This window comes from Peromyscus leucopus, chromosome 6 (genome assembly GCF_004664715.2).
Source record: "Peromyscus leucopus breed LL Stock chromosome 6, UCI_PerLeu_2.1, whole genome shotgun sequence".
Classification (NCBI taxonomy): Eukaryota; Metazoa; Chordata; class Mammalia; order Rodentia; family Cricetidae; genus Peromyscus; species Peromyscus leucopus.
The window spans coordinates 38,801,796-38,814,828 of NC_051068.1; the positions used below are offsets into that span (position 1 = coordinate 38,801,796).

General features: G+C 40.6%; 2 protein-coding genes across 13 annotated transcripts in view; one reads left to right on the forward strand and one right to left on the reverse strand.

Moving 5' to 3' along the window:
• Positions 1-4,255, forward strand: part of Med12l (mediator complex subunit 12L) — a 344,347-nt gene extending 340,092 nt beyond the window's left edge. For 10 of the 12 annotated variants that reach the window (XM_037206612.1, XM_028882182.2, XM_037206618.1 and 7 more), the window contains one exon: positions 1,103-1,359. In XM_037206612.1, coding sequence (XP_037062507.1) covers positions 1,103-1,297 — 195 coding nt within the window. In that variant the 3' untranslated portion in view covers positions 1,298-1,359. Of the gene's footprint in view, positions 1-1,102; positions 1,360-3,154 lie in introns of those variants that run through there. The other 2 variants (XM_037206616.1, XM_037206619.1) reach the window with 1 other exon arrangement.
• Positions 4,256-6,363: 2,108 nt separating this feature from the next.
• Positions 6,364-13,033, reverse strand: part of Igsf10 (immunoglobulin superfamily member 10) — a 28,513-nt gene continuing 21,843 nt past the window's right edge. The window contains 1 exon segment of the mRNA XM_028882174.2: positions 6,364-8,797. Within this exon segment, the coding sequence (XP_028738007.1) occupies positions 6,889-8,797 (1,909 nt within the window). The 3' untranslated portion in view covers positions 6,364-6,888.

Sequence of the window (13,033 nt, forward strand, 5' to 3'; positions counted from 1 at the left end):
AAAGCAACTCAAATGTCTTACAGGCATATCAGGCCTCTAAGCCTCATGGAGGCAGAAGAGTGGAGATGGAGAGAGCCAGGGAGAACCTGGGCCTTCCTGCCTTGGATGCACTTGGCCAACAGAGAGCTACTGTGGAAAAAGATGGCAAAATAAAGCAAAGCTTTACTGTGCTCCTTCCTAGCCTGGTCCTGCTCATTCCCTTCCATTTCCTGGGGTGCTCTCTAGGGTTCTGTGCCAGCCTGCTGAGTGCATTCCATACAGGTAGATGGGCAAAGAGAGCACAGACTGAGGTAAATGGGAAGGGACCAGTACTCTGCATATGACTAAGGGAGACTTGTTTCAGAGCATCCCAATTGTTTCCAGACAGCAAGAAGGCAGCCAAGGAGAAAGAAGGACGCACAAGAAAGAGCTGTGGTCTGACATCTGCAGTTCAGAAATGACACAGTATGGCTGGTGATTCTAATCAAAAATCATTTTTCTTCTGCCAAATATTGATCAGTCCCCCTCCACCCTTGAACATTAGCCACAGTTTCTTGTGTGAGTCTGATGGAAAGAACTGTAGTGTAAGTTCCTCATTCCTCATATTGTACTTCTGGTCTCCCTCACACAGCACTAGGAGAAAACCCCTTAAAGCCTGAGCTCTTGGTGTTCAGCTCTGCCCACCCTGTCCTGGCTGGCAGGTGGAGGTCATGGCCCAGATGAGGTCCCACTAGCAAGGGCATGCTCTGCCTCACAGGTTCTTGTCTGTCCATGGGGTGGGTCTGTTGGCATTGGACAGATCTCCACACCAGAGAGCTTTCAACGAGAGGGACCCGGGCTGTTAGGATGTGCCTCCAGCTGCTGAAGAGTGAGATGACAATGGTCTTGAAGTGAGTAGGCTACCTCTGTAGTGTGGACCTAGAGACTCGAGAAATAAATGCCTGCGTGAACGCCACTGTTTATCAGCTGCATGTACAGTACAGCAGACAGGATCCAGTTTATCCACACTGGGCATGAGCCTTTTCTCTTGAGGTGTGGGAAAGTTCATTAGACACCCCACGGTGCGGCCTCTGCCTTGTGTAGCCTGGTGGCTGATTCACCGTTCTACTTGTTGCCATTGCAGTTCCCCAGGCAAGGCTTGCAGCAGACCCAGCAGCAGCAACAGACAGCCGCCCTGGTGCGACAGCTCCAGAAGCAGCTTTCTAGTAAGTACCTGTCTCACATGGAGCGGGGGAGACCTGGAAACCAGCAGCAACAAGCCCGGCGCGGTGGTAACTCCTCAGAAACGACACTGGGTTCTCTGCACCTTGGTGTGTGATATTTTGATCACATTCTGACAATAAAGTTTGCTTTGAGTTAGCGGGCGGAGCTAGCCACTAGCTGACCAGTTAACCATAGAGGTTTTGGAGGGCAGGACAAATAGGAGACAGGAAGTAGTAAGGCGAGGCAGAGAGAGAGCACAGCCCTTTTGAAATGAGGAAAGGAAGAGAGAAGAGGTCACTGGGACTTCTTCTGCTTCTCTGATCATTCTTACCCTGATATCTGACTCCCGATTTCAGTGCCATTTTAATTATGTTTTAATTGAAATATAATTTAATATTGAATTCCCTCTCCCCTTCTGTTTAGCATCTCTCAGCTACTTTCCGTTAACCCCTCCCATACCTGCACTATCAAGTTGATAGCCTCTCTATTTGACTGCTTTTTGTTACATATATACATACATATGTACATACATACATACATACATACATACGTACATACATACATATGTACATAGGTTTTTTTTCATGTTTACCTTAGTCTAAGGTGTTTTATCTTATTTTAGTTTGATTGGCTTTGCACTTAACCTGTTTCCTTGCCTGGAAAAGCCACAATTTTTCCCTTAATTCAGTATTTCCCTATTGCTTCTATGTGAACTTCTCAAAGCACAGCTAGACTCCCATTTTTCCCTCTTGGTTTTGGTTTATGGTGCTGAGTACAGAACCCCGGGCTTCCTGCATGCCAGACACATGTTCTGCTGCTTGACTACAACTCCATGCCCAGGGGCCAGTTTCACGACACTAGCACCGCTGTGAAAGGGGAAATCCAGCCCGTGCTCGTGAGTTGGATCACCTCTCTACTGGAATCCCAGGACAGAGTCCTCTTAGAAATGGGAGCGAGCACTCTGTTCTGTGAAACACAGTGGCTTGGAGTCTGGCCTGGAGTTAGAAGACCTGAGGTCTTTGCCGACAAGGCCATTGTTGACGGGGTCACGTTTTCCCATCTGTGCAGAGGAAGAAGACAAACACTTAACCCCCGGCCTTCAGATTCACTGTTTCTGAGTTGTAAAGTGAAGTCCACTGCATGCTGACAGTGGTGTCGTACCCATTTGTGGCTGACGGGTAGTATATATCAGCTTTCTGCCTGTCTGTTCTGCATGTTGGTTTCCTGACAGAGAGAATTCCTGCAACCGCTACTCCTTGGGTCCCTATCCGTCATACTTAATATCTTGATTTTTCTTTCTTTTTCTTTTTCTTTCTTTTCTTTTCTTTTCTTTCTTTTTTTTTTTTTTTTTTTTTTTTGGTCTTCAGCATACTTGTTTGTGTCTTTATGTAACACATCACCATGTTCAGTGAATACGTACATGAGATTTTTTTCATTTTCAAAGTTGAAATATATGTCTTTGTTTTCTTATAGCCTTGCTTAATTTTGGTTATATCAAGTAAAATCAGTTTTTTCCCAACTGTTGCTTAGTAGGAATGCTTTATTAAATAATTTGTGATTAAAACAATGAAATATAGTGAGATTTTCAAGGTAAAATTCTTGCCGAGAATACAATCTGAAGGCAGAGATTGACGTTATAGTGTTTATAAGTCAGTACTGAGGAGTTGTGTGTGGCACGCTGATCTGAAGAGCATGTCTGTTTGCTCTGCTGTCTACCATAGGCTGGAACACAGCTCTTGAACACTTCAAATTAGTCAGTCAGTGCCTCTAATCCCAAGGCATTGTATTGGCAGGTGTTAGACTCTGACCCCTCTACAGAATACATTTGGTCTCCCTATGTGATTATTGGCCCAGGGTCTAGCCAGTTGGTCTCTTCCCCTATACTGGACACTGTCATTGAGAGGAGTACCAATGAGGAAACATTATCTGCCCCACAAATTTGCACCAACTATTAACTCTGCTTTTCTCCTAGGTAACCAGCCACAGCAAGGAGTGACTCCCTGTGCGCATCCTTCACACTTTTGAATCTGAAAGAGAAGACGTGATGTTTATGTTTGCACTGAAAAACAGAAAATCATATTTATTAGTCATCATAAGAAGTCTTCTTTGGTCTTTGAGTTATTTATGTTTTCCTATATTTTGTGCTCCATTTCATGCAGAGGTATTTAAATAAGTAAAGAAGTTGTGGTTTGGTCTTATCATATTCAAAATAAGTTTTAAAATGTGGATCATGCAGGCCTACTCCAGATAGTGTGGTGGCAGACCTTTTGAAACTGTTGCTTTTTTATCTCATATTTACATAAAGAATGAATTACGGTAGGTTTGAATATTTATGTATTAATTAATGATTTTTTTTAACCTGTGGTGGACCAAACTACTGATTTGAAAGATATGGCAGTTCTCACAGGAGTATGACACACTCGCTTTTCATTTATTTGCATCATTCTAATTTGAAATGTTGATCATTTCATAAGCACTTTATAAACTTTGTTCACATTTATGAAGGACTTTGCTTTGCTTTTGTTGTGGTCCAAAGGTGCTGAAACAGATTGTTGCTTAGTACTTCTGCTTCTGCGGGGCTTCTGCGCGAGCCACCCTGAGATGCGTGGGAGCCTCTTAGAAGTGGCTGCACTCCCCTTTGTTTCCAGTGGCACGATCTTTCACCAGATTCTTCATGGAAGTACAACATAGAACTGCTGGAGGCTGGAAGAGCCACGGTGGAATCGGTTCATTTATTATTTACTGCCGTTTTGGTAAAAATAACTGTCCAGTTTTGGTTCTTCAGAACCTCATGCCAACTTGAGAAAAAAAAACAAAAACAAAAACAAGTCTCACAGCTGGCCTTGGATTCTACTGTGTTTAGACTTGACTTGGTTTCCAGAGGCTCTGGCTCCCCAGTCCAGAAGGCTCTGGTATTCATCAAAGGTGTACTTACTGTTAATTTTGTATGGTAAGTATTTGCTATTTTGAATTTAATTATTAATGTTGGTGTCTGTCTTGTTGTGTATTGCTTATACTGTATTTATAAACTGGTGCAAAAAGCACAAGTAAAGTAAATTATACATCAAATTTATTATAAAGAAATAGTAACTATTTTAACTTTGTTCAAGTATGTGGTAATTTGCTCCTATTAGAGTGAAAAAATACAGTAAATTATTATCAGTTTGTGTAACTTAAGAGTATTCCATATAATATTTTTTTAGAATTAGATGCATAAAATTTTGAATGTGAAAATTGCAGGGCATTTTAAGACATATGTAGGGATCTTCCCATGTTTTTTGTTGGGTTCATTTTCTTTTTGCCATATGATTTCACATGTCATGTAGTCAAGCATACTGTGAATAGATTGTCTATGAAGAGCAAACCATGTAGAACTACTTTTTAAAAAATGTAGTTAGTACAACTTTAGATAATTTCTTTTACAGATCATTATATAGATAGTTTATATCTTCCTAGGTGAGTTACTCATTGCAAAGTTTGACTCATTCAAATGACCTCAAATACATGTTTGCTTACTTTGCCATGGCAACATCCATGTGAACTGCTTTGTACACTGTGAAATATACCCCTCCAGCCCGCTTGTTTTGTGTTTACTCTGGGCTGGAAAAGACTTTGCCAAACATTAAAGACCATTCTTTCCACTCAGTGACCATTTATCTGCTTTCAGACAATGCAGTACATTTCAGTGGTCTCACAGGTCAGCTTTGCTTTCCTCTCCAGAGTCATTCTTACAGCTCACAAGCTATTTTTCTTCAAAGTAATCGACCACATGACTGCATTGGCAAAACCACCGAAGTGTGAATGTTGTGCCTAGTGAGTGAGTCATACCCTGTCCTTTCTGGTCTCTAATCAATGATTATTGATAGTTAAAATGCCAGTTTCAGTTTGTAGCTCAATATTGAAAACAGCAGCAGGAGTGTGATAATTGCATAGCATTTGTATGCACTTTACACTTTGCAGAAATTAATTTATTAATCCGTTTGCACATGAAGGCAATGCTTATACCTTTGTTGCTATTTGTTTTGTTTCTTGAGATGAGGAAGATAAGTCATGCTGAGGCCCTCTAGTTATGAGATGTTTTGGGAGATGAGGAAAAACCTAGAGCTGTTTTTCCCTGTGCATTAATTATAAGGAAAGCAACTGGAATTTTAAATTTAGCTATCATATTTACTGCTATTTAATTCTGCGCTCTGAGAGGGCTTTTTCCCCCATAGCAAATGCATGTGGTTGGTATCAAAGTGGTCATAAGGGAAAACCCTGTTGCAAAACTTTGTCATTTTCTTGGTGGGTTGCAGATAGGAATTTGTCTTAAGATGGAAAGCCCAGCTCTTATTAAAGATCAGACCCTGCAATATAATGGAATTGGGTATACTTACCATAATTCCTGGTTATATATGTATTCTATTATAGGCTGATTATTTTTAGGGTTGCATTGCTTGTTTTATTTACCTTTCCTCATCCAAAATTAGAAGGTGGGTATCATTTGACCTCTGGCAGCCATAGAGTACCAATGTTAACAGCAATCACGACAGAGGTAGGGGCCAAAAGAAAGTAGGCATGATGGAGACACAGTGGAGTCAAGTCTCAAATGATTGGCACAAACTAACAAAGGCCTTGGTTTCAGTGTTCTAAGCTGACTGAATAAGACCTGTGGCTTTTGTTTATCATTTACAAGGCTCCTACAATTCATAAATAGATGAATATTTGGACAGAAGCCAGAGAAATTATACTGGAAAAATCTCAGACTTTAGAATAAAAGAGGTAAATCTATGATACCCCCATTTATCTTTGGGTTGGATTAAACATGTAATATAAGTACAGTTAATTATATAAAAGAAACAACATTCAAATTTTAAATACAGTGAAACTTCATTATATATAAGAGATCTAGACTCTTGTAAAAGAGCAATTCCTCCTTAGAAAATCTTTCTTACAAATGGCTCCAAACAATGGGTGCCTTAGCTAGGTTTTAAAGTTACAAAGAAGTTTCGTTGTACTTGTAAAGCCTTTTTCAGAGTGACAGAGGTATGGACAAATATGAAACTCCCTTTTCACATTTCCTGATGTGTGAGCATTAGGCAACTCTTTACATGTAGAAAGCTTTTGTTTTGTTTATTTGTTTTTTAATGTGGGTAATGAGAATTTTCAGTGTGAACAAATGGTAAACTGAATCATAAGCAAAACAGTTCAGTGCTTGTTTTATGTAGGTTTTATCAAACTGTTTATAAACCAGTAACAAAATATTTGTATGTGATGATTTACATAGAATGCAAATTTAATCTTTCCCATTGTCTCCATTCTGAGTGCAAAGTTTGTAACACTGGTAGAAGTTGGACACTAGGCAACTGATAGTGAGAGAAAGGTCTCTTTACTGAAAATTCAGGTGCATCAGCTGTTTGTTATTTTGTAGTGGATCGTTTTCTCTTAATGTCTGTTATTTGTTGGCAAAATCAAAGTGCCTTAAGTTAAGAGTTCGCGTTGAAATCCATAGACACTTGGCATCAGTTCATAATGCATTTATTTACAAGTCTCTTTTGCATGTCCATTGTAAATTTAATACTGTAAATGTATCCAAATTCATTTCCATGCCTATGGCTGCCTTTGATTAAACTTCTTCCAAAAAAAAAAAAAAAAGAAAACACAAAAAAAACAAAAACAATAAACCCTTCAGATGTTGACTCTGTTCAGTATTGGTTTTACTTCCTGTCAGATGACTTGAATGTAAGTTGTTGCATAATCAGTGCCAAGTAGGTTCAGGGCTGTGCATTTGTAGACTCCAGAATCTGAGGTTTGGAGATCCTGAATGACCAGGGTGCCTTGTGGGGGAAGCGGCTTACTTCCGTGGGTTTTCCTTTCTCTTGCCTTTGGGAGCAGGGAGTGCCCTGGCCTCTCCCAGATAATCTCTGGCTTGGGGACTCCCAGGGCCATACAGTGGAGCTGCACTGCTTCTCCCGTCCTCCTGAGTACGCTCCTGGGTGGGTAATTTATAATTCGGGGAGGGTAGGCCACAATCATCACTGGAACAGTTACCACTGCGTGGCCAACACTGTTTTGAGCCCTACAGATATAATTTCCCCGGTCATAAGCTGTTGTTTCTTTAATGACCAATGTGCCATTTTCATGCAGTATGTATTTTCCATTAACGTGGGGTCTGTCTATGACATGACCACTTGGTGTAGTCCATTTGACATTTGGCTTAGGGATTCCATCAGACAGACAGTGCAGTGATAGAGATTCTCCACTGACACTTTTTACCATTCCTAGTGCATATGTCAAAATAACTGGCCTCTGTCCGATTTCTAATAGGATGAGTTTCTCGATATAGCCAACTTTATTTCTAGCTGCACAGCGATACTTTCCTGACTTGTTCCGAGTTGTTTTATAAATGATGAGAGAACCATTGCTTGCTATCAGATACGAAGAATGTTGTGGTCTATTAGAAAGCCGTGTGCCATCAGGTAAAATCCAGATGATTTCAGGTGGTGGGTTCCCATCAACAGAGCAGTTCAGTGCTATGGACTTGCCAACCTGAGCAATTACTTTTTCATTAAATGGATTTCTGAATGTTGGTCTTCTCAGCATTTCCAGTACTTGTAACTGTACCACCAGCACACTCTCTCCCCCTTCATTCCGAGCCACACAGATAAAATCCGCTGAATCAGAAAGCCTGATATTCCTAATCTCCAAGGTTCCATTCTTATGGACTGTGATTCTGCCTCCATAGTATGGAGCTGTGAGGAAAATATTATCTGGCATAATCCACCTGATCTGGGGAGCTGGGATCCCATCTGCTCTGCAGTCAAAGAGTTTTTTGGAGTGCGGAACAGCTGTGGCTTTAATAACAGTTCTGTTTGTGTACAGACCATTGATTAGTGGAAGTTTAGAGACAATGTCTAGTTTGTACATTTTAGTGTCATCCCCACTAGGGTTCCGAGCTACACACACATACTCCCCAGAGTCCAGCACTTTCACTTTATTAATGGACAAAGTTCCATTGGCATGAAATATGTACCTGTCATTGGAGAACGAAATGACATCATTGGAAGGCAGCAACCAAAATACACTTGGTGTGGGTTCCCCAATGACCTCACAGTCAAGGACAGCTGTGTCTCCAACCCTGATCCTCATGTTGGTCTCGTCGCCTTGCTTTATCCGTGGGATGGATGTTACAACGGTTAGGTGGACTTTCATTTCATCCTTCCCTAAGGTATTCTGGGCATAGCAAATATAATCTCCTTCCTCTGCGATTCCAACTTTGTTGAAATACAAGGTCCCGTTGTGGAAGAGGGTGTACCTCTTGGTCCTGTGGCCACTGTCATCAGCTTGCATGGCGTTGTTGATCATTGTTCCATCAGGCAAACTCCAGGATACCTCAGGCACAGGGGAGCCAGAAGCCTTGCAGTCAACTTGGAAATCTTTCCCATGGAGCACTTGCTTCTTAAAGTGCTGCTTCTGTTCAATTTTGGCAGGTGTCAATCTTAGGCGGACATGCATCAGGATCAGATCGTCTCCCATTTTGTTCCTTGCCACACACAAGTAGTCACCACCATCTTTTTCTGTCACTGGTCCAATAACTAAGGATCCATTCGGATAAACATGGATGCGGCTGCCCATTCTAAGAAGGAAAGGGACAGATGTGAAAATGCAGCTGCTTGCGGTGGGCAATGTCACCGTTTTCAAAGACTAGACATGGAGCTGGGGAGATAGCTCAGTTAGTAATCTGCCTGTTGCACAATGGTAAGACCTGGAATGGGATCTCCAGTGGCCACTTAAAAGGTAGATAGGGCAGTGTGCATCTGTAACACCAGCACTAGGAGTATGGAGACAATGGATCCCTGGAGCATGCTAGACAGCCAGTGTAGCTGAATAGATGAGCTCTAGGTTCAGGGTCCATAGAAAGTGATTGCAGAAGACACCTGCTGTTTAGTTACCTCTGCACCAGACACACACACACCAACAAGAACATGGGCACACCTTACATAAACAGATGCAAAGACTAAAATCTGATACCAATTTATACATACTTATAGAATACTATGTAGAAATGGCCTTATTTGTATGATTTTATCTCCCTCCAGCCTTACCAGGAGATGACTGCTGTATTTATGCACGTAAGTTATTTTTTATGAAATTGTGACATATAGATAAAATGAAAATAATTGTCACAATCAAGTTTATCACAATTTCTACCACATCCTGTCGACCCCCCTTGTGTGTGTGTGTGTGTGTGTGTGTGTGTGTGTGTGTGTGTGTGTGTTACATGGCATTAGCTTTATGGGTGATTTCTTAGACTGTTACAATGAAGATCTAAATCACTTACTGTTATCTAAGCCATTTGCGTGAAAAAACTCTGTAACATGGTATGATTTACCTAAGACCAGTGGCTATTTCCCAAATAGACTTCAAGTGAACCTCCTTTATATAATTTTTAGAAACAGCTCATGGTAAGAGGAATGCTGGAAGTAGCAAATTCTTAGACATTTTGTGTATCAAACAAATGGAGCCACAAAAATTAAAATTTTTCTACTAATGAGGAAAAACAACTCATATGTATGTGTTAAATTATTGCCTGATGATACTTTTACAATGTATTAATGAGGCAGTTATTAGGTTATTTAACTAGAGACCAATTTATCCTCTGCCTGCTGCAGAGGTCACCAGTCTACAATTCATTAGAAGCTGAAGCGCCTGCTGCTGTCTGGGCACCTATAAAAGGACTGGTTTCCAGATTGGCTCCAACACTGGACTGCCAGTGCATTGCCTGTAATTGCCACATTTGACTACCAGATGGAAGATCTTTCCTGATAAAAGTGAGCCTAGCTTTTAGTGCTAAGAATAGAATCAAGGTCACCCCCTTTTTTCTTTTTTGACAGCATGCGGTACACACGCAAATGAAACTACGAAGTGAGAACTTTACATTTTAAATTTTTCAGTCCACATTGTTATCCATTGTGTGTGTGTGTGTGTGTGTGTGTGTGTGTGTGTGTGTGTGTACACACTGGGCTCATCAAGCCTGGCAGTGAGTGTCTTTACCTACTGAGCCATCTAGTTGATCCCAAAACTTCTAAATGAACACATCTTCAAAGCAGCTGGTGGGGGCTGGAGAGATGTTCCAGTGATTAAGAGCAGACAGATCAGGACAGCAGCAAACACCTTCACCTGCCGAGCCATCTGGCTAGCCCAGGACTCCTTGAAGCATAACTGTTACCCAACTCTGCAGCTCAAGTCAGTTTCAGACCTGGAGAGTACTATGTATAGAATAATGTAAGAACAGTGTGCTTTTTGTTTTTCTCAACTGAGGAAGGAATTTCTCTGAAAAGACGCCAAGGTGAAATCATGATAATGTGTGCACAAATAAAGGAAATTACTAGATAACTTTGTATAGACTTTGTTTTATCTCCAAGTATTTCCCCCACTCTACAGAGGAAATCTCCAGATGAACTTGATTGAAATCACAGGGAAGCCTGTCTTTTGTCTGGTATCACACTGGCATCTGTTATTAATCTCTCCTAACGCATTCTAAAACCATTTTTTTCCTTAAATTTGGCTGCATTATTAAAACTTCAACATGTATAGTCTGAAATACTTGGAGCCTACGCTCCAAGACTACAATGTCTGACTGAAGTGATGTGGGGTTGGCCTAGGCATCAGGCTTTTTACATGATTGTCACGTGTAGCAGAATCTAAGGACTACTGCCATATATGTTGGATCTCCCATAAACTGTGTTAGCATTGTACGGGGCCAAATTTATACATCTTTCTTGGCTTCTCTTTCTAGAGATTCAGATTCAATACATGTGGAAGCTTTGACTGCAGTACTTGACAAATATTTCAGGTTACTTATGAATAATTAAACTTGAGACCAAGACTCAAATTTTAGTGTGCATTACAATTACCTTAGGGACTTCTAAAAACACAGAATCCTTGTCAAAATAATTACTGCTTCTGAGTCACGTTCTTGGTTAATGTTAATGCTACTGGTAAAGAGAGAGCCTTTAAAAAACAACTGATTTAAAGTGGTGCCTCAAATCTGATCTAATGATGTTACGGGATGTAATATCTTCCATTAACTAACACTGGAAGAACAGTGACATAAGAACAAGCTTATCTGCTCAGGAGAGGGCTGGGAACTTTTCAAAAGAACCTTGAGGTGAAATACAAGTGACGAGACAAGTATCAACTTGACAAGATTGTCTTTGTTTCTCTGTTAGCTTGACAAAGCCTAAAATTAGCTGAGAGTCTCAAATGATGGAATTTACACACCACACTGGCTTTTGAGTATGTCTGAAGGAGACTGTTGATTGATAAGGGAGGTCCCAGCTCTCCCTGATTGGCACCATCCATAAGCAGCTGCTCTTGGGCTGTATAAGAAATCTAGCTGATCATGAGCCAGTGAGTGAGCCAACAAGCAGCATTCCTCCATGTCCCTGCTTCAAGTTCCTGTCTTGAGTTCCAACCCTGACTTCTTTCAACTTTAGACTATAACCTGGAAGCTGTAATAAATGGTGTCCTCTCCTAGATGGCTTTGGTCATAGTGTTTGTCACAGCAACAGAGAGAAACTAAGACGATGGTAGAGCAGTTGTAAATATTTGTACTGGAGATGGTACCAACTGAATATACAAAGCAAATAATAGATGTGAAGAATTAAGTCCAGGGCAGTATAAATATCAATACCTAACTTTCTCAATAGATAAAAAAAATCTAGACAGAAAAACTAAGAAACATCTGAGTTTGACCACACTGTAGAGAAAACTGACCTAACACATTTTTAGGAGACTTCATCCAACCAGTATAATACACAATCATCTCATCAACATGTAGAATTTTCTCTAGGACAGCCCATATGTCAAGTACCAATAAATTTTTAAAAGTTGAAATCATTGTTTATCTTCTCGGGCAATAAATTTGATGAGAATGAAAAAGTATATAGATATATGGAAATGAAATAACATGCTCCTAAATGAGCTAAGCTAACTGAAAAAGGAGAAGGAATTTTTAAGAACATTAAAATTACAACAATATATCAAAATCTGTGTGGTACAGCAAAATCAGTCTTGAGAAACATTTATACCAAAATATGTAATTAAAAAAAAAAAGGTTTCAAACAATAGGAACCTCAAGGACTTAGAAAAACAAAGACAAACCCAACCAAAATTAAAGAAAAAAAATACCCAAATAAAAAGTAAAAACAAAAATTGCAAAAGGCAACGAAATTTGTGCTTTAAAAAGGGGGAATAGTAGCCAGGCGGTGGTGGCGCACGCCTTTAATCCCAGCACTCGGGAGGCAGAGGCAGGTGGATCTCTATGAGTTCGAGGCCAGCCTGGACTACCAAGTGAGTCCCGGGAAAGGCACAAAGCTATACAGAGAAACCCTGTCTCAACCCCCCCCCAAAAGGGGGGGGAATAGTATCTCTAAATCTTGACCTAGATTAATTTAAAGAAAAAGACAGTCACATAAATCCAAAAGGAAACATAACTGATAACAATAGTTAATGTTGTCAACTTTATAGGGTCCAGCATCACCCAAGACACAAGTCTCTAAGCACACCTATAAACTGTTTTCTAGGTTGTCTAGATTAGGTTAGGCTCTGGGCATGATTGGAGGAGGTTTTTTCTTGATTAATTGAGTTGGGAAGACCCACCCTAAATGTAGACAGCATCTTTCAGCAGCAGTAGAGACATGAGGTCCAGAGCAAAAGTTGCTGAAGCCATTTGCCTTGCTTGCTCTTGTTTCTTGCTAGTGAGCTCATCTACTATGCTGCCAGTGCCACTTTTTGTTGACATCAGCAGTCAGCTGCTTTGGTCTATCAAAGTGAACTGAAGACTAGGCCTTCAGTTCCAACCTGGGGC